Raw genomic sequence first — 21,999 nt, 5'->3', positions numbered from 1 at the left:
GGTGGGGGAAGAACTTCCAGCAAAAAATTACTTAAATATTTATCTATTTCTCATCCACACCTATCATATCACTTCTGAAGATTTGGATGTAACTACTGGAGTCGTATGGATTACTTTTATGATTCATTTATGTGCTTTTTGGAGCATCACAATTTTGGCACCCATTCACTTGCATTGTATGGATCAAAGGAGCTGAGAAATTCTTCTAAATATCATAATCTGTGTTCTGCAGAAAAAAGGAAATCATACATCTGGGATGGCATGAGGGTGAATAAATGAGAATTTTAATTTACTACCCACCTCTTAAATTAGCATATATATATATATATATATATATATATATATATATATATATATATATTTTTTTTTTTTGGACTGTGTAAATATAGTGCTGCTGAGAATTTACAGATCCCCAAACAATCATTACACTAATAATCTCTCAGAATTTTCTTCATAAGAAAAGCAATACACACTGATTTTTTTATTATTAATAGTAATGACTTCATGAATTTCTTTACTAACAAAATTTTAATCATCAGAAATAAAATTGGAATTATGCAATCATCTGTCACAGCACCTCATAAAACAGTGTCCTCACAAGCAACTTCAATCCTTTGCTGTCATAGGTCATGAAGAGCTAACAAAACTTATTGAAACACCAAAAGCCACAACGTATGTTAGATCTAATACCAACTAAGCTCTTAAAAGAGATATTCCATGTAATCTCAGAACCTAATATTATTAACTCCTCGCTCAACCTCAGGATTCATTACCAGAGACGACCAGATCCAGCTCCATTCCTGCTTGATGTTGGACTCCACTGCTACGTGTGATGACGACAAACTGCAGCTGGTGCCAGCCAGACATCACTTCAGTCTATTACGATGGACCTCAAGGGATGAACTGATGCCAACTCCAACCATAAGACATGGGATACATCATATGCCATTGCCTGAACCTTGGACTTGGACGAAATGACCTGCTGGTTGAACTGTGATGCACCTCATTGATCTCTGCCTGCATCACCTTTGTCTATTGATGGACTACACTCTTAAAATGTAATACATAGACTATCAATTAATTGCCAACAAAAGCCTTCATCAGCCAACTAACAAAGGACAATTGCATTTATGTGAACTTCTGCAGTTAATCCAGGATGAACTTCAAAGACATTAGTCATTCACCTTACAGTTCATAAATTTATTTATTTTTTTTAAACACTGGACCTTAACGCTTATTTTACTCATTTTAAACCATGACTTTCACTACATATAATTAAGTAATATTGGCATTATACTAATGCTGTTTAGCCAGAGGGGAACTGGCCCCCACAGTGAGCCTGGTTTCTCCCAAGGTTATTTTTCTCCATTAACCAACATGGAGTTTTGTGTTCCTTGCCACAGTCGCCTTCAGTTGCTCACTGGGGTTCTTAATACAGTTCTTATTTAACTATTCATTTTTACACACCAATTACAATCATATTTAATAAAACTACACAATGATGACAATAAGACTTTATAGACATTACAGTTTTATTTTCTGTTAATGTATGATTTTATTTGGTAAAGCTGCTTTGAAATTATGTGTGTTGTGAAAAGTACTATATAAATAAAATTACTTGACTAGTATTGTATCTAACCTCGACATAACCATTAGCTCCACTCTTCTCCACAATGGTAACCTCTACATAAATTCAACATGACAGAAACTCCTCTAAATCCCAACATAACAGAATATTAAACACTAACAAGTCTCTTACTTGTTTCATTTAGCGTATAATACATTAAAATAACACTTCATTTTCAAATTTACTCTCACAATCCAGTCCCATGCAAAGCATGCTGGGAACTAGAAATCCTCTGCTCCGTTTCAGCAATACATTGATGCAACAAATATTATTCACATAGTCCCAACACAACTGGATTAAGTGAACATATTTGGATTGTACACATTGAAATTCAGTTGAGTCCAAATGATAAAGAATTGTGTTGCATTAGCTCATTTGAAATAAGTTAACTGAGCAAGCAGTAAAAATCACATTGAGTGGACACCATCCATTAAAAGTCTGAATCCATTTGAACATTTCATAGCATTGTGATCATATCATTTTTTGATGACAGTGTTGAATATCACTTGGACTTTACACAATTTAGTATTTTCAATAGAGCTGCTTTCCCTTTTTTCATTGTAGCTTAAAACCTCTGATGGTTTTGGCCTGTCCCAACTTGGTGGTTTTAGACTGTATCCAACAATTAAAATCATACTACTGCAATGCCATAATAATTTTGACATATTCTGTTCAGTTAACTTCAATATTCACTGTAGTAAAAACAGATAGTTGTAATCTAATTTTAAATACCAAACATTTTATATTTAGCTCTATGTGCTAAATTTTGTTTGCCACCGTATTACCAGATGACCCCCCCCCCACCCACACACACACACACACACACACACACGCACGCACGCACAAAAAATATGAAAAAATTTCTTTATTTCCTTTCCAAAGTGTGACACCCAAGAACTAACATAATTTGGATCCTCTCTACATTTTTACAAATATTGTTGTGTTGACTGCATTTGTCAAGCTCAAGCATTCGAACCTGTTACCCAATATTATCAGAATTTTGTTTTTTAGTTTAGCAATAACTACAAACCAACATTTCACCCCAAATAGCTAGCACACAAATCAGCATTTTAAATTATATTTAGACATGTCCCATCTTTTGGTAACAGGGCTATAAAAAAGGCAAAATAGTTCAAATAAAAATATGTATTCAACCTCCTGAGGTTGACAATCATCAATTTCTGAAGTGTTAAGCACCTCATGTTACTGACCATGTGTTGAAAAAAAAAAAAAAAAAAAAAAAAAAATATATATATATATATATATATATATATATATATATATATATATATATATATATATATATATATATATATATATATATATATTTAAAAATATATATTATTATTTATTATTATTATTTAAAATTAAACCTATTATTTAAAGCCCATGTTTGTGGAAGTGTCATATACACTGCTGATTAGGTATTTATATATCCCAGTAGATACTGTATTGTTTACTTGCATTACACTACATTGCTGTCCACTGCTGAAATGCTAAAAATGTTTGGCAAAAACCCCAGCCAGATGCCAGTACTGCTTTTACAATGAAGATGTGTTCATGCTCTCTGGTAGCTAGAGGCAAGAACAAACATGTAAAGTAATAAGACATGACTTAGCCTAATAGCATCCTGCCCAGCGAATAACCATCTATACTCTGGTATTCAGAGGTCAGGCCGGCTTTAATGTCAAATCTATGCCTGATTGCTTATTTTTCCATTTTAGAACAGTTGTATAATACTCTCCCTCCCATCATATTCTTATCTCAGTTCAGAGGTCTGCCTGTTATTAGCTTTTTTTCTTGGTCCGAGTCCTCTGTTTAGCAAAGACCTGACTTTCATTACAGAGTATGTATCTCTGCACACATAACAAATATTCACACTACATGTAAAACAGGCAACTAAATTAAGATTTCAACAGTGCCTATCTCCATCTGCTCTGGAGCAGTAATTGGTGAACAAACTGCATGTGCATCATTAGAGTTTTGTAAGGATCACAGAGACAGATTTAAGGGCCTCTCATTAGAGATGCTAGAGGTGTAAAGTGGGGAGGTGCAAACAGCACATTTGAGGGTGGCCTCATTATCCTGCTCTCCGGCACCAAATAATCATCCAATGAACACCAAGATGATGTTAAGAACTATTGACAAGTGCAGCCATAGTACATCTCTATGGTCATTATAAGTTGCCCTAGCTCCCATGCACTCAGTAAGGCAGAATATAATTTTATGGCTATCACAGATTGAGTTTGTGGTTGTCAAGTTTGATTTGGTTCGGGCCTCTTTAGGATGGTTTGTTGAACTGTTACTGCATCTGTCTATCCATTGATCAAAGACCTTTAAACTGCATTAGACCCATTAGGCCTATGATTCGCTTCAAAGATTGCTCTGCTGAAGTCAGTGAAATGCAAAACAACAGAACATGGCAGGAAAGTAAATGAGTAAATTATAGTACAAATAAAAATACATTTGAAGCACACATCTTTCACACTGATGCATCTGACTGTCCACTTAAAAATGCACTGTGGTTGTAAACACAGTTTGACCGAAACATGTACAGATTGGTTCACTGATCTGTTTAAATCGATAAAAAATATTATGTCTTTGCAATAATAATGTTAACATTATCTATACTGTACATGCAAGGAAGAGCTGAGCTTAAATGTATGCAATTAAAACAACAACGACAGTTCTTCGCAGTTATCCTCGACTAAAAAACCTGTCTTTCAAATCTGAGTTTGCTTTCATCTGCAGTATCAAATCAAATCAAATCACTTTTATTGTCACACAGCCATATACACAAGTGCAATAGTGTGTGAAATTCTTTTGTGCAGTTCCGATCAACATAGCAGTCGTGACAGTGATGAGACAGTACCAATTTACAATAACATCAGATTAACACAACACAATTTAAAATCTAATATACACATAATTACACAACACAATATACAAATAATAACATACACTGTACAGTATACAATACACACAATACAGAATACACATTATACAATAAAAAAGTATATATAGTATATATAGAATGTACAGTATTGTACTGTATTGACATTCAGGCTGTCGGTTGATAGTCAGTTGTTAAGAGAGAATATAATATAATAATAATATAATTTATGACAGTCCGGTGTGAGATATAAAAGTAATAAAGTGCAGTGCTGATGTATTGATCGTGGGAGATCAAAAGTTCAAAAGTCTGATTGCTTGGGGGAAGAAGCTATCATGAAGTCGGCTGGTGCGGGTCCTGATGCTGCGATACCGCCTGCCTGATGGTAGCAGTGAGAACAGCCCATCTGATGATCCTCCGAGCTTTTTTCACACACCGCCTGGTATATATGTCCTGGAGGGAGGGAAGCTCACCTCTGATGATGTGTCTGGCAGTTCGCACCACACTTTGCGGTTGTGGGCGGTGCTATTGCCATACCAGGCGGAGATACAGCCAGTCAGGATGCTCTCCACAGTGCAGGTGTAGAACCGTGTGAGGATGTGGCGGTTCATTCCAAACTTCCTCAGCCGTCTCAGGAAGAAGAGGCGCTGATGAGCCTTCTTCACAACGATTTCAGTGTGGACGGACCATGTGAGTTCCTCAGTGATGTGGACACCCAGGAACTTGAAGTTGCTGTCTCTCTCCACTGGTGCTCCATTGATGGTGATGGGACTGTGTTCTCTATCTCTTCTCCTGAAGTCCACCACAAGCTCCTTTGTCTTGCTGACATTGAGGGAGAGGTTGTGCTCCTGACACCAGTGTGTCAGAGTGTGCACCTCCTCTCTGTAGGCTGTTTCATCATTGTCAGTGATCAGACTTACCACCGTCGTATCATCAGCAAACTTAATGATGGCACTGGAGCTGTGTGTTGCCACACAGTAATGTGTGTACAAGGAATACAAGAGTGGGCTGAGAACACAGCCCTGCAGGGTTCCAGTGTTGAAGGTCAGTGATGAGGAGATGTTGCTGCCAATTCTAACCACCTGGCATCTGCTTAACAGGAAGTCCAGGATCCAGCTGCACAGCGAGCTGTTTAAGCCTAGAGCCCGGAGTTTCTCACCAAGCTTGGAGGGCACTATGGTGTTGAATGCTGAGCTGTAGTCTACAAACAGCATTCTCACATAAGTGTTCTTTTTTCCTTGGGGTTTACTGATACCTCTAATGTTGAGCAATACCTGGGTAGCACCAAACAACAATATCATTTTCAGAAATGCCTGTTTTGATCGACTGCAAATCAGGATCTTCAAGTCTTGAAAACAAACTGATTCATAGGTCTCGTCAATGATGACTCGGTTGTTAAGATGCACACAGCAAAAATGTAAATGTAAAAAAAAATAAAAAATACTTAAGGCACCATTTGGGGTTCCTCAGCTTCCACACTGGCAGAACCCTCTGAAGATCCTCCAGACACCCTTTCGGAAACTTTTTCATAGTTCCTGCAAGAACTCTAAGGACTGTCAATGGTTCCTTCAGTAACCCCATTATAAAGAAAAGGCTTTAAGGCATTTGAAATATATCTTTTATTTCACTTTAGTACATAAATAGGATATTTTTAGGCTACTTTAAAGGGTTTCTGCTGATTTGGTAGCTGAGGAACCCCAAATGGTGCGTCGGTATCTTTTCATTTTTACAGTGGCAGGCAGCATTTGAGACAACTTACCAACATGCTTTTTAATAGGAGAACTATTTAAAGCTAGATTTGCATTTAGAAAACAGACGACAATATAGATGTGGGGTCTTCAACAGGGGGCCCAATGATTATTGTTTGATCTCAAACTAATTTTAATGAAAAAAAAAATTATAGTGTCTTAAACAGCAAATACATTTTAACTTCAACCAATGCTAAAGTTAAGAAGCTGAAGTACAGCTAAATGTTTTAAAATTAAATGTGCATTTATGACTATATAAAAAGAGTGATTATTTTGATGCCGTTGCAATGTTAGTGTCATAACAAAGTATGCAAAAACATTCATATGGTCCTGGACACATTATAGGGCCAGGCCAGGCTTAAAATGAAGCAGGAAAAGGGTTGATGACTCCAGATGGTTTACAAGAGCCAAGAAAGGAAAAATTAATTACAGTTTAGTATGCACATTGTGTCATAGCTGCCAGCTTTGGAATGCTAAACATTCTAAGAGTGTAAGTCAATGGGTGATTTTCAATATATTGAATATAAATCCACATAATGAAGGAATATTCCGAGTTTAATACAAATTAAGCTCAATCGACAGCATTTGTGGTGTGGATTACCACTAAAAATAATTGACTTGTCCCACCTTTTCTTTATAAAAAAAAAAAAAAAAAGCAAAAATCTGGGTAACAGGGAGGCACTTACAGTGGAAGTGAATGGGGCAAAATTTTGGAGCTTTTAAAGTCAGAAATGTGAAGCTTATAATTTTATTTACATTAATTCTTCTTTTAAAACTCATGCATTATTTGAGCTGTAAAGTTGTTTAAAATGTGTTTTTTTACAGCCAATTTATGGGTTTAGCATTTACAGCATTACATCATCAATGAAGCTGTACAACTAGCTATTGCTTCACACAAAAAAGGTTAAGTGATTTTATCAAACAAAAGTCATGTTAACACACATTTAGTTTACATCTTGTTGCTATACTTTTTAAACAGTGAGTATTTTAACGTTTACGGATTGGTCCAATTCACTTCCATTGTAAATGCCTCACCAGATTTTTACTTTTATTTGTTTAAAGAAAAAGGGACAAATCGAATTGAGCTCGTATTGAACTTGTAACGTTCCTTAAGTAGGCCTTTAATGTTTCCAAAGACCAAAAGTAGAAGGAACAAACAAGCCTGAATGGAGTCTGTATGTTAAGCGGTTCAAGCTGAACTAATTGGAGAAAATTGTGGAGAATTTCAAGTCATGTTGGAGGAAAAATATCTGCTCACTTACAGATCTGTGAGGCCTGCTCTTTCTCTACTAACTATAGTAATGCTAACAGTGCATGTTTTATTATGTGGTTATCAAGGGAAGTCATGTGTCTTTTTTTCCCCGCCATGAGTCTTAGATATACCTTAGAGAAGTTTTGATGTACTGGCTATTAATTAAGCACTAATTGACCATTAATGCTCATGCAAAACTGCCGTGATTAACATTGAGACGCCTCTCCCCCTTTTCAGTGAAATATATTTAATCAACATAAAACTATTATTTTCAGTACCTAATCATGCTATTATTACCTTACTAAATAACCAATTTAAGCTAATTACATAAAGACAAGCAAGATTCATCTGTTACAGCACTGTAAAAAGTCCCACAGTTTACTATTCTAACAAGGAATGTACATTTATGATGCATCAAAAACTCACAATATAAAAAACACATCTTGAATTGAAACCCCCAAATTTAATCAAGTTAATGCTTAAAGTAAGGCAGTTCTGTGGCAGTTCTGATCTTGATTACAACTCAATGGCCAAATATCATCTCAATGAAATGTTGAGGATTACTCTGAATAAATTATGTTTATATTCATTAGGAACTGAAGCAGCGAAGCTGCTGGATAAAAGAACACATACATTTCCTTTTTCATAAAATAAATTGACAATTTTTCCTTTTCATAAAAAAAAAAAAAAGAAAAAAAAAAGATATATTTTACAAACTCTTAACAAGACTAGAAGGATTAAACAAGGGATCCTTTTTCAAGGAAACTGTGTAGTGTGAATGTTAAATGTTTGGTTAAAGAGAGAACACCCTCTGTAGTGTAAGGGTGGTACAGAAGTAAAACTAATAAAAAAAATGTGTGTGTAAATGTAACAAGCAGCAGAGGTATCATTATTTTTACAACTCTGTCTGTGCCACAATCCTCATAGTTTATGTTTAAGTTGAAGTCCAGAAATGTGTTTTTAAAGGGCTTTTGGGAAAAGTCTATTTGAAGGGGTTCATAGCTGTTTGCGTCCATTTTTTGTTGTTGCTTCGGTTTTAAGGGATAGAGAAAGAGACGGGATGGAGGGAGAGAAAATTCAGGCCCTTGATGATTTTCAGACCACAAATTTGTTCTTAGTAGTGGAGCCACTCTTAGTGGCTGTGTCCGCATGAGACTGGTAGCCAATGGTCATATTCATAGGGATGCCTAACCGTTCCTTGTACACCCTCCTGCCAAACCAACACAAAAGACAAATATGATTACACACTGTACTAAGTTGAATTTTCATTAAATAAATAAAGATAAATTAATCATTAAACTTAAAGGGATAGTTCAAACAAAAATGAAAATTCTCTCATCATCTGCAGAACAAACTGAGATTTTTCAAAGAATATTTCAGCTCTGTAGGTCTTCACAATGCAAGTAAATGGTGACCAGACATTTGAAGGTCCAAAAAGCAAATAAAGGCAGCATAAAAGTAATTAATAAGACTCCAGTGGTTAAATCAATATCTTCAGAAGTGATATGATAGGTGTGGGTGAGAAACAGATCAATTGGACAACTTAAGTAATTGGATTATTGGCATATTTTTTCTTAATAAACGTTTCAGTCACTGTATATTAATACATTTAGACCTTGTTTAACATGAATTTAATTAAATTCGTTAATTTTTTACTGCTTATAATAACGTGTATAGAAAATACGACTATCTCCATTAAAAGTTTACTTGGATAACAAAATATTTGTACTTATATTTTATGAAATATATTTACCTTAGACTGTGAATTTAAGTAAAACAATAACAAGTAGTGTGAATGCAGTGCATAAAAAAATCACAACACAGGTCACGGTGAGATTTCAGGTGAGTGTACCAGCATGCTCTCCCAGCGGGCACTGGCATGATTGTCAGTTGGGATGATACAGGGAGACGAACAGATGAACAGTGCTTGTTGTCAAGTTGTACTTTGTGTCGCATGCAGTGTGCACTCTAGTTTTCAGATGACTGTATAGGCAGTAATTTTGCCATCTGCTCACGATTACTGAACACATTTGTGCGGAGATTTATATATCAGTTAGTTTTATAGATTACATTTTTAAAAATAATTACTTTATCATCGCTTTATCATGAACATCATACGTTTATATATATGTATATACAGTTGTGCTCAAAAGTTTGCATACCCTGGCAGAAATTGTGACATTTTGGCATTGATTTTGAAAATATGACTGATCATGCAAAAAAACTGTCTTTTATTTAAGGATAGTGATCATATGAAGCCATTTATTATCACACAGTTGTTTGGCTCCTTATTAAATCATAATGATAACAGAAATCACCCAAATGGTCCTAATCAAAAGTTTACATACCCTTGAATGTTTGGCCTTGTTACAGACACACAAGGTGACACACACAGGTTTAAATGGCAATTAAAGGTTAATTTCCCACACTTGTGGCTTTTAAAATTGCAATTAGTGTCTGTGTATAAATAGTCAATGAGTTTGTTAGCTCTCACGTGGATGCACTGAGCAGGCTAGATACTGAGTCATGGGGAGCAGAAAAGAACTGTCAAAAGACCTGCGAAACAAGGTAATGGAACATTATAAAGATGGAAAAGGATATAAAAAGATATCCAAAGCCTTGAAAATGCCAGTCAGTACTGTTCAATCACTTATTAAGAAGTGGAAGATTTGTGGATCTCTTGATACCAAGCCAAGGTCAGGTAGACCAAGAAAGATTTCAGCCACAACTGCCAGAATTGTTTGGGATACAAAGAAAAACCCACAGGTAACCTCAGGAGAAATACAGGCTGCTCTGGAAAAAGAAGGTGTGGTTGTTTCAAGGAGCACAATACGACGATACTTGAACAAAAATGAGCTGCATGGTCTAGTTGCCAGAAAGAAGCCTTTACTGCGCCAATGCCACAAAAAACAACACCTTGACACGCCTTACAGCTTCTGGCACACTGTAATTTGGAGTGACGAGACCAAAATAGAGCTTTATGGTCACAACCATAAGCACTATGTTTGGAGAGGGGTCAACAAGGCCTATAGTGAAAAGAATACCATCCCCACTGTGAAGCATGGTGGTGGCTCACTGATGATTTGGGGGTGTGTGAGCTCTAAAGGCACGGGGAATCTTGTGAAAATTGATGGCAAGATGAATGCAGCATGTTATCAGAAAATACTGGCAGACAATTTGCATTCTTCTGCACGAAAGCTGCGCATGGGATGCTCTTGGACTTTCCAGCACGACAATGACCCTAAGCACAAGGCCAAGTTGACCCTCCAGTGGTTACAGCAGAAAAAGGTGAAGGTTCTGGAGTGGCCATCACAGTCTCCTGACCTTAATATCATCGAGCCACTCTGGGGAGATCTCAAACGTGCGGTTCATGCAAGACGACCAAAGACTTTACATGACCTGGAGGCATTATGCCAAGAGGAATGGGCAGCTATACCACCTGCAAGAATTTGGGGCCTCATAGACAATTATTACAGAAGACTGCACGCTGTCATTGATGCTAAAGGGGGCAATACACAGTATTAAGAACTAAGGGTATGCAGACTTTTGAACAGGGGTCATTTAATTTTTTTTTTTTGCCTTGTTTTGTTTAATGATTGTGCCGTTCTGTTATAACCTACAGTTGAATATGAATCCCATAAGAAATAAAAGAAATGTGTTTTGCCTGCTCACTCATGTTTTCTTTAAAAATGGTACATATATTACCAATTCTCCAAGGGTATGCAAACGTTTGAGCACAACTGTATATACATGGCACTGGAGCCAAAGGCTTGGAATAATGTACAGATTTTGCTCTTATGGAAAGAAATTGGTACTTTTACTCATCAAAGTGGCATTCAACTGATCACAATGTATAGTTAGGACATTAATAACATGAAAAATTACTATTACAATTTGAATTTGTATTAATTTGAATTAAACTACTTCAAAGAGTTCTCATCAAAAAATCCTCCACATGCAGCAATGACATCTTTGTAGGTCCTTGACATTCTAGTTGTCAGTTTGTCCAGATACTCAGGTGACATTTCACCCCACGCTTCCTGTAGCACTTGCCTTAGATGTGGCTGTCTTGTTGGGCACTTCTCACACACCTTACAGTCTAGCTGATCCCACAAAACCTCAATGGGGTTAAGATCCATAACACTCTTTTCCAATTATCTGTTGTCCAATGTCTGTGTTTCTTTGCCCACTCTAACCTTTTCCTTTTTGTTTTTCTGTTTCAAAAGTGGCTTTTTCTTTGCAATTTTTCCCATAAGACTGCAACCCTGAGTCATCTCTTTACTGTTGTACATGAAACTGGTGTTGAGCGGGTAGAATTCAATGAAGCTGTCAGCTGAGGACAGGTGAGGCGTCTATTTCTCAAAATAGAGACTCTGATGTACTTATCCTCTTGTTTAGTTGTACATCTGGCCTTCCACATCTCTTTCTGTCCTTGTTAGAGCCAGTTATCCTTTGCATGAAATCTTTTGGCAATTTCAAGCATTGTATAGCCTTCATTCCTCAAAACAATGATTGACTGACGAGTTTCTAGAGAAAGCTGTTTCTTTTTTCCCATTTTTTACCTAATATTGACCTTAAGACATGCCAGTGTATTGCATACTGTGTCAACTCAAAAATAAACACAAGGACAATGTTAAGCTTCATTTAATGAACCAAATAGCTTTCAGCAGTGTTTGATATAATGGCAAGTGATTTTCTAGTACCAAATTAGCAATTTAGCATGATTACTCAAGAATAAGGTGTTGGAGTGATGGCTGCTGGAAATGAGGCCTGTCTAGATTTGATCAAAAATGACTTTTTTTCAAATAGTGATGGTGCTGTTTTTTTTTTTACATCAGTAAAATCAGCTGAATGCCACTTTGGTGAATTAAAATACCAATTTCCTTCCAAAACAGCAAAATCTGTACATTATTCCAAACTTTTGGCCGCCAGTGTATATATAAATAGGACATTGTGTTAATTAGCCTCACCCTATGTGTGTTATAGCATCTCTGTTCTCATAGTCAGTTGTCCAGACTGCAATTTTATCTCCTTTCGTTCTGACATTGACTACGGCACCACACACATCATCGCTGTGGTCATCGAAGGCCTCGCCGATGAGGCACAAAAGCTGTGGGCAAAACACAGACTAACGTTAGAGAGACAGAACTACAGTAGTACATGAATAACTACTTGTATATTGAGGGGGCGTCCAATGACTAACTCAGAACTCTTACAGTTTCCAACCAAAAACGGTCCAGGTCGTATTTCCTCTGCTGTTTGTTGAGAGTGATGAGCCAGCGGCCACCTCTCTTATTTCTCTCATCCTCCCACATGGGTTCAATACCATCCTGCAAAATCCACAGTAATCTGGAGAATCTCAAACTACTTCTAAAAAGCAGCAAGCTACACTAAAATAGGCAAATCTAACCAAACAAACAAAAAAGGAAAGAATTAAACGCACAAGCATAAACAGTATTTAAACTCTTTGCTATCAGCAATCAGCTTAAAGCTCTTGAAATTATGGTAATGAGTTTCTATTATGTAAATATCACTGAGCTTTCATTTAAAGGGATAGTTTACCCAGAAAGGAAACTCCTGTCATAATTTCTGCTGAATAGATATTTTTGTGTTCCACACCAGAAAGAAAATCATACAGGTTTGGAACAACATTTCATAAGGGTGAGTAAATAATGACAATTTGTTTTGTTTTTTGGTACTAACTCCTTAAGAATCTTAAAAATTACAATAGCTATGAAGTAAGCATACCTTGAAAAGGGAGTAGTCACAACCTGACATCAAGTTACTGGAGACCTGAATGTGGTTATAAAGCCTAAAAAGAAATTACTCATCAACTCAATTATATTGGTCAATTTATTACACTCAAAAAAATATTTCAGCTTATTTTTAAGATTTACAAATTTCAATTTCATAACAAAATTCTATAAAATGAAATTGTGTAATTTTGAATGAAAATAAATTAATAAAACTTAACATATATATGTTTTATTTTGTTAAAGATACCTCTATTCAATTTGATAGAATTTTGTTAAGAATCTGGAATGCGTAAATCTTAAAATTATTTTTTGAGTGCAGAAAAAAACAATGTTAAAACTGCTTATATTTTGAAAATAATAATTATAATAATGAGTCTTACGCCCAGAAATCTTCTACTGTGTCAAATTTGGAGATCAGTCTGAGGTTTGCCTGCCATGTTTTAGCCTTGTCATTTTTGAAGAACCATAAAGACCATCTTTTGTGGGGGGGACAAAATGAAAACATCACTGTATATATTTAAAGAATACTCATACTGTATAACATGATATGTAGTAGGGGTGGGTAAAAATATTGATTTTCTGATGCATTGTGATCGATCTCGATATCAATTCCTAACTCACACAATCGATCTTTTACTCTATGGGCAATCCTCTATTAGAATGAGAGGAATTCACTCTCATTTGCAACCAAATTTCGCACTACGTGACTAAAATGTATATATTTAGCAACTGGCTGGTAAATGTTTACATTTCATTCACCAGTGATTGTGTAGTATAGTGGTGGACCATTCAGCAGTGAGATCTTTCACTGCATGTTGAGAGTAAAAGTTGTTCCATGTGTGTCCAAAGAGGAGATACACATGACCCATTTGTCATTGAATAATGTCTCCTTTAATATCTTTTCTGTTCTCTACAGTCAGTTGTTGATTACAAACAACAAAACAGAAACATGTTAATCATGCATGGCACAGATGAGATAAAGCCATCTGAGTCTCTCCTGTTAACGTGCACTCATCTGCAGTTGCTCTTTTCAGAAATGCCGGTTTTGTTAAAGAGAGAGTACTGGTTTAAGCATGTGTTGAACAAATCAAGGTCAATACTTGGAAATAGTTCAAATTATGCAATTAAACAATAGTCATGTAACAAAAAAATAATATGAAATATCTTATTGATTGAATTCGTGTATTTGTTCATTTTTAAAAAGCTGAAATGTGACCAAAATTTTTGAAAAGCTAATGAAATCTAATTAGTAACATTTATATTTATGTTATACCTAGTAAGGAGGTCCCCTGTATAATTAAGAGCATTAGCTGGGAGAGAATTTCTTTCATATGTATGCAAAAGGGACATTTGAACTGAAGTATAACCACATGAAGCCATACTGGATCGAAACGAAATCGAGAGCTTGCTAATCGGAATCAAAATCAATACCCAGCCCTAAAAAAGCAGGATCTGTAAATTATTTTCAAGGTCATAAAAAGTTAGGCCAACACCAGATTTTAGCAACTAAAGTTTTATGGGAAAAGATCAAATAACAACATAAGTTAATGAATTCACTCTACCTGTTCTGAAGTGGGTGTTTCATGTAGCTCTCAGGGCTGACGATTTCTTTGTTGGTCTCTTCTGAGTTCTCCTCTTCACTCTTACAGGAATTTGAGTTTATTTCCTGGACAAGACCATTTAAAAATGTGTTTTAATGCTTAATCATTTCAAACTCAGATGAATTCTTGCAGTGCAAAACTGATGGAACTGATGGAAAAGAATGCCTTTATCCAATGCTAATTTATTGTCTTTATTTACAAGTAAACACGAGCATCCAGAACTGATTCAACAGCTGTCTAGGATCAATGCAACATCTGCTTTAACTTTTAGTTGAGGTTGACTGTTTTCTGTCTTATGTTTGTCTTACCGTTACTTAGTTTTTTCTTAGTAAGAAGTTTAGTAAAGACTGATACATTACAGATGCAATGACAACAGAGATTACATAAATACATTTGAAATGTCATGTCAATCTTTTTGTGTATGTGGACTGTAACAGATGGGGTTAAACTGTGAGTTCGACACAGCTCTCTGAATCTGATCCAGCATGGTGGCTTCACACTTTATTTCACTTTCCACATTTGCTGTCGCTAGTTTTTGACAGTTGATGTGGCAGCACGCCTTCTTCATCACTATATAAATAAAATAAAGTAAAAAGCGTAGCTAAATACATTCAGGAAAGTGCAGGCAAATGCGCAGGTGGAAAAGTAATTATGTGACTTAAACGGCCAGCTTTGCCAACTTTCGGCCAAACTTATCCCTCTACCCCATTCAAACATGCCGAATCACTTTGAGAAAGTTCACCGAGGATGCCAACAAACAGTCATTTTACCCTAAAACCAACTCTAATGTTATTGTTAAGGATAAACAATATTACGAGAAGTGGAAAAGGGCAAGAAAGTGTAAAATAATATTTGAGAAGTTTATTGACTCACCGGCTCCTCCGTCGCCATTTTAAGTGACTCGTTCACACAGGCCTCATAAGGGACGTTCACGCTTTGCTCCAGTGCTTCACTCTGATTGGCTGACACCGCTCCGAAGCGAATCACAGACTGCGTATCAATACCTACTGCGACGCCTGTTTAGACAGCATTCGATCGCGTTCACGATGCCCAAAACGATATCTAGGTAGGTAGCTCGCCAGGTTTTAAAACACAACAGCTGTATTTATTTATGGAAAGGATTTTTTAAAAGTTATATTTTAAAGTAAACATTTACATTACGAAGCGCTAAGAAATTAAACAATGAAACATAATTAAACAGGGATATTTTTGTTTTTAAACCTGCTTCTACTTCTAGCCGTAAAAAAAAAAAAAAAGAAAAAGAAAAAAGAAAGATAGAAAGCTACATAGCCGTCATTCAATTCAAAACAATCGTCATAGTTTATTCTGGATTAAATTAAACAAATAAATGTAGTCCCGTTATTAATTTTATAATAATGCTTTTAAAACGACAGCCCCCCTTTGGGGACGATTAATGTTTTTTTTTATTTATTTATTTTAATTATTATTAAAGTTCCTTCGGCATATTACAATAATAAGACATTATACAAATGGTTGATACGACAATAATTAGTTATAACTAATTAGTTATAATAATTAGGAATAATATTAAATCGAAAAAATAATAAAAGAACATATCAGAACGATGAATGTTTTATTTTGACTGCGCCGTGATTCATGACGTCAGGATTGACAGCCGAGACCGGAAGTAAGGCAAACAGCCTGCTGGTACTCAACCCTTCGGCCCTATCTCAGGTCAGCATTAATAATTCTACTTTTAAGGGCAAAATATGTCAAGCACTTATCCAGTAGTGAATGATACAGAGGTACGTCATCGTGGTGACTTATGCGGGACGTCAAGTCGATGCGGGTTTCAGCGCACTGTCAGCGCTCACAGACACAGTGAACAGGTACATCGAGTTTCTCTAATCCTACTTTCTTGAGTTTTTTTCTTTCTTTCTTTCTTTCTCTCTCTCTCTCTCTCTCTCTCTCTCTCTCTCTCTCTCTCTCTCTCTCTCTCTCTCTCTCTCTCTCTCTCTCAAAGTGGCTTCGCATTATACTGAAGACGTGCTGTGTGTTTCACTGTCTTTCTTTCACTGTTGTTCTGCAGTTGCGGAAGAGTCTATTCGGCTGTTGTCACATTCATTAGGTATTACATAACACATATGTTGGGTGTTTTTCAGAATATACCTAAAGTATAAACTTAACTTACATACACTAAAATGCATTAAGTTTAAAGTCATTTAGATTTTTTTCTGGGGCTAAAAGTAAAAAAATATAATGTGGTGTAACCGAGTAGAATGACCTTTTATTAAAATTTCTTTAATATATATATATATATATATATATATATATATATATATATATATATATATATACCGGTGCATCTAAAAAATTAGAATATTGTGGAAAAGTATTTTTCCATAATTTAATTCAAAAAGTGGAACTTTCATATATTCTAGATTCATTACACAAAGTGAAATATTTCAAGCCTTTTTTTTTTTTGCAGCTCATGGAAATAAAAAAAAAACAAAATCTTAAAATCTTAAAATAAAGAATTTATAATACAGAAAAAAATAATTCTGAAAAGTATGTTCATTTATGCACTCAATACTTGGTCGGGGCTCCTTTTGCATGAATTACTGCATCAATGTGGCGTGGCATGGAGGTGATCAGTTTGTGGCACTGCTGAGGTGGTATGGAAGCCCAGGTTTCTTTGACAGTGGCCTTCAGCTCATCTGTATTGTTGGGTCTGGTGTCTCTCATTTTCCTCTTGACAATACCCCATAGATTCTCTATGGGGTTCAGGTCAGGCGAGTTGGCTGGCTAATCAAGCACAGTAATACCATGGTCAGCAAACCAGTTACTAGTAGTTTTGGCACTGTGGGTAGGTGCCAAGTCCTGCTGGAAAAGGAAATCAGCATCTCCATAAAGCTTGTCAGCAGATGGAAGCAGGAAGTGCTCTAAAATCTCCTGGTAGATGGCTGTATTGACTCTCGACTTCAGAAAACCCAGTGGACCAACACCAGCAGATGACATGGCACCCCAAATCATCACTGACTGTGGAAACTTCACACTGGACTTCAAGCAACTTGGATTCTGTGCCTCTCCAATCTTCTTCCAGACTCTGGGACCTTGATATCCAAATGAAATGCCAAATTTACTTTCATCTGAATAGAGGACTTTGGACCACTGAGCAATGGTACAGTTCTTTTTCTCCTTAGCCCAGGTAAGACGACTCTGATGTTATCTCTGGTTCAGGAATGGCTTGACACTAGAAATGCAACACTTGTAGCCCATTTCCTGGAAACATCTGTGCGTGGTGGCTCTTGATGCACTGACTCCAGCCACAGTCCATTCCTTGTGAAGCTCCCCCAAGTTCTTGAATCGGCTTTGCTTGACAAACCTCTTAAGGCTGGTCTTTTCCACGATATTCTAATTTTTTTAGATGCACCTGTGTATATATATATATATATATATATAATAAGCAGTGAAACAATTTTGTTTTAAAATATGCAAATTCATGTGGTGGTACCAACATGCAGGTAGCCATTCTGTTGTCATCTGACAAAAAACAAAACAAACAAACAGAGAGGACCTCTTTAGACACTCAAGAAGACTTAAAAAAAGAAGAAAACAATTATTCTGTTATATTGAAATATCTTTATTCTGAAATTTGTATGAAAAGGCACATTTTGTTCAGGTCATGCGGAGTAACCTTGAGAAAATATCTTGGTGTTCTTGATGTAAAAAATTATATTTTGTAAAAATTATTTTTTTACCTTGGAAAATATGTTTGAAACTTTTTTGACATTAATGATTAGAGGAATAGTTCACCCAAAATGAAAATTCTCTCATTATTTACTCACCCTCATGAATGACTTTCTTCTGCTGAACACAAATGAAGATTTGTAGGTCCTTATAATGCAAGTGAATGCTGACCAAAAAATTTGAAGCTCCAACAAGCACACAAAGACAGCATAAAAGTAATCCAAAAGACTCCAGTGTTTTAATCCATGTCTTCTGAAGCAACCCAGCCGGTTTTGGGTGAGAACAGACTAGAGGTAGACTGATATATCGGTTTTACCGATTAATCGGTGCCTATAGTTACTTTTTTGGAACTACCGGTTATAGTTACAGATATAGATGTAGTTATAGGTATAGTTATAGATATAGTTTTTTCATTATTTCAAAATAAGAGTCCCTGTGTGTTTTGGGCTTGTTTATACTTAAAAGTCCCACATAATGCACTAAATCTTGATTTTTTTTTTTTCTGGTTATTATTGGGATTTTGGTTGAACAAAAAACTGCATCTGGGATTTTTTTCATTTTGGACTTTTGTCTTTGCCTGCCATAGTAAAGAATTAATAAGAAAATGCTTGACATTCTATAAATCGATTTTAAAAACAATCAGCCAATTAATCGGTTATCGGCCTTTCCCACTACCATATTTATCAGTATCAGCAAAATCTACTATTGGTCGACCTCTAGAATAGATCAAAATATAGCTTCTTTTTCACTATAAATCTTGACATCTGCAGTCTCATTGGCAATCGTGATTTTAAGCTCGATTACACTTCCTATAGCGCCATCTAGTGCTCTGCGCATACGTCAAGCACTAGGAAGCGTAGTCGAGCTTGAAATCATGATCTTGCCTAGAGACTGCAGTGGCAATATGTACATTGGAAAAGGAGTTATATTTTGGTCTGTTCTCACTCAAAACCGATTGGATCCACGCTCATGTATTTAAGGTGCAAGTGAAGTATTTTAATGCCTTTCACTTGACGGTTACTCCACATAACATTTGTAATCAAATTTTTGCAGAAAATGCTATAAATGTTTTTCAGAAATTTGGACACAAAGATAACATTGCTACAGATCCTCTACAGTCCCTGCTTTGCCTTGGTCTTGTGATGCCACCTTGTACAATTTAGACTCCACTTTCTGCTTGATGTTACTTAAAAGGGATTGTATAATTAAGTCATACCTTTTTCATCTCTCTCAGAATGACCTCAGGCGAAGAGAAAGACCACACAATGTCTCGACAGCAGAGCCACAGGCAGCAGAAGAGCCTGCGCCAGAGGCTGCCTTGGTGGATGACTGCGAGAGGCTGGGCACTCTGTTCGGAGAGCTCAATAAGTGTTTGAGAGGTATTGGCTTCACCCAGCTTTACTTTGGAGAGAAGATTGTGGAGCCTGTGGTCGTGCTGGTTTTTTGGTTGCTGCTCTGGTTTCTGGGTATCCAAGCTCTCGGCCTTGTGGGAACTCTATGCATTGTTATAATTTATATCCAGAAATAACAGATGTGACGTGACTGCCAGGCAGATGTAGCAACTGATGTGCATTTGCTGTTCATAGCCAGTGCCAATGGGAAAGGAAAAACTCCTTTCTGAAAAAAGATGATTTTAATGAATGTCATTGGAGCATATTACCCACAAACATGGGTCTCTGTGTTTTGCCTTCTTTATATGTGTTTATGCAGGAGAGGGTGTGTGATTGTGGATAATAAGAGGATTTGCTTATAATATTGGGATGATTCATCCAATCTATCCACAGCTGTGCACTCTTCAGTATATACAGTATGAAAGGTATTTCTGATAAGCATGCTTCCCTTAAATACTTGCATTAATAAAATGGGTGCATATTGATTTGCTGACTACCACTAGTTTAAAGGACCTTTAAATGTAAAGAAAACTGATCTAACCTGATTCTACATCTCGGATATACCATCATTTGATAAGACAATGGTGCAATTGATGAATGTATACTCTTCTTTGCCCAGGTGTCAGCCAGGCATTCTCCACACAATTGCACTAGAGGGCAACCTTCCTAATTCTTCTTTTAAAATGTATTGAGAAACATACCAGACAACAGTAATCCTTCCATGTTAAAACTTGAATGTGTTGACACTGCATGTGAATGTTCTAGGGCTATTTGGGACATCTTGCAGTTCTTAGATGTCTCTGACAGTATGAATTAAAATTAATTAAAATGCACCTATAGTTTAAGTAGAGAAAAATAATTCTTCAACTTTATTAAAACCTTTGCACTGTATGCTCCTGTTTATATTCATTTGATTAGAAAAGTGTTTATTCCTATCAGTTGCTTTTACTTTGATCTGCTCCTGCACCGTCTGTTCTTCTCATAAAACTATGATGCAAGATCAGTTTCAATGAAATTAAAGAATTATTTTTGTCAAAATTGCAAATACAGTATACAACAAAGTTTTCTAGTTAGAATACCTCAGTTTGGGATGACCCATGTTCAGGCGCAGAATTTATGTAAACGCCTGTACATGCACTGTATTCTTTATGAAAATATTATTTTTGAAAATTAATGAATGAACGCTAACTTTTTAAGCAAGATTAAGCTGATCTTTATATAACTGTGAATATGTTTGCAAGATGAAATCACTTTACATTCATGAAAATCATGTTTATTTGTAAATCATGGTTGATTATGATTATGTGGTACTGCTGTAAACCAATTATTTATTTGGTATATAATAATACACTTTATAATTGCTGATGTAGTGCCACTTAACAGGATTTAGCTTTTATAAATACAGTATATCATTATTTATTTTCCTTCATTGTGAATCAGGGACAGTTTGCAAAAGCGCCCATGCCATGTTGCCATGGATCATACCGTTTGCCATAATTTATATATAATTTATGCCACAATGCTGTTTTATTTTTGTTTTTTTTTGGGTGGTGGTGGTTGTGGCAGATTGGGAGGAATACATTTATGTATTGTTTATTTTGAAAGGATCAGTTTTTAAATATTTAAAATCATTTGCAATGTAATTGAAATTTAAAGCTGCATTATCATAATAAAAATGATCATGTTTATAAGTAATAGTTTGTTCTTTGTTGGTTTTTTCCCGTTGAATTCCACCAAAACTCAAGAGATGAAAACCACTGGCAGTGGGGCAGTGGTACTGCAGGTGGAGACATAATACTTTTAAATCATCTTGAAATATTGACCTAACTGGTTAGTACACAATTTAAATGCTAAATGAAAGTGGAAGTATTTTGTTAACTTTGGAGACAAGGTTATGGAAAACATTTAATAACGGTGTTCCACAAGGATCAGTTCTTGGTCATTTCTTATTCTTCACCTCATGATAAGCAATCTTGTTAGCCTTTAAATCAGCCATCACATCTTGTACAACAAGAATATC

The 21,999-nt window shown here is 35.9% G+C and overlaps 2 protein-coding genes across 2 annotated transcripts; one reads left to right on the top strand and one right to left on the bottom strand.

The window, feature by feature from the left end:
- Positions 1-7,963: 7,963 nt before the first annotated feature.
- On the bottom strand, positions 7,964-15,819 carry eif4eb (eukaryotic translation initiation factor 4eb). The gene is made up of 7 exons (XM_051648463.1): positions 15,751-15,819; positions 14,839-14,942; positions 13,657-13,752; positions 13,269-13,332; positions 12,737-12,850; positions 12,491-12,630; positions 7,964-8,730 (listed from the first exon to the last, which is right to left on the bottom strand). Exons 1-7 carry the CDS (start codon positions 15,766-15,768, stop codon positions 8,616-8,618), a joined length of 651 nt encoding a protein of 216 aa, XP_051504423.1. The 5' UTR covers positions 15,769-15,819; the 3' UTR covers positions 7,964-8,615.
- Positions 15,820-16,487: 668 nt separating this feature from the next.
- Positions 16,488-21,665, top strand: fam241a (family with sequence similarity 241 member A). The gene is made up of 2 exons (XM_051648464.1): positions 16,488-16,727; positions 19,823-21,665. The coding sequence occupies exons 1-2, from the start codon at positions 16,608-16,610 to the stop codon at positions 20,114-20,116; spliced, it is 414 nt and encodes a 137-aa protein (XP_051504424.1). The 5' UTR covers positions 16,488-16,607; the 3' UTR covers positions 20,117-21,665.
- Positions 21,666-21,999: the final 334 nt, after the last annotated feature.

Source organism: Myxocyprinus asiaticus, chromosome 21 (genome assembly GCF_019703515.2).
Source record: "Myxocyprinus asiaticus isolate MX2 ecotype Aquarium Trade chromosome 21, UBuf_Myxa_2, whole genome shotgun sequence".
NCBI classification, from domain to species: Eukaryota; Metazoa; Chordata; class Actinopteri; order Cypriniformes; family Catostomidae; genus Myxocyprinus; species Myxocyprinus asiaticus.
Note: the sequence above shows the minus strand (reverse complement) of the source record. Positions and strands in the feature narration are given on the sequence as shown.

Coding starts and splice junctions, on each gene's coding strand:
- eif4eb (XM_051648463.1), bottom strand. Junction 13,753..14,838: donor AAACACCCACTTCAGAACAG/GTAGAGTGAATT, acceptor CCCCCACAAAAG/ATGGTCTTTATGGTTCTTCA. Junction 12,851..13,268: donor GTGACTACTCCCTTTTCAAG/GTATGCTTACTT, acceptor TGGATTTTGCAG/GATGGTATTGAACCCATGTG.
- fam241a (XM_051648464.1), top strand. CDS start 16,608: ATGTCAAGCACTTATCCAGTAGTGAATGATACAGAGGTACGTCATCGT. Junction 16,728..19,822: donor CTCACAGACACAGTGAACAG/GTACATCGAGTT, acceptor CATCTCTCTCAG/AATGACCTCAGGCGAAGAGA.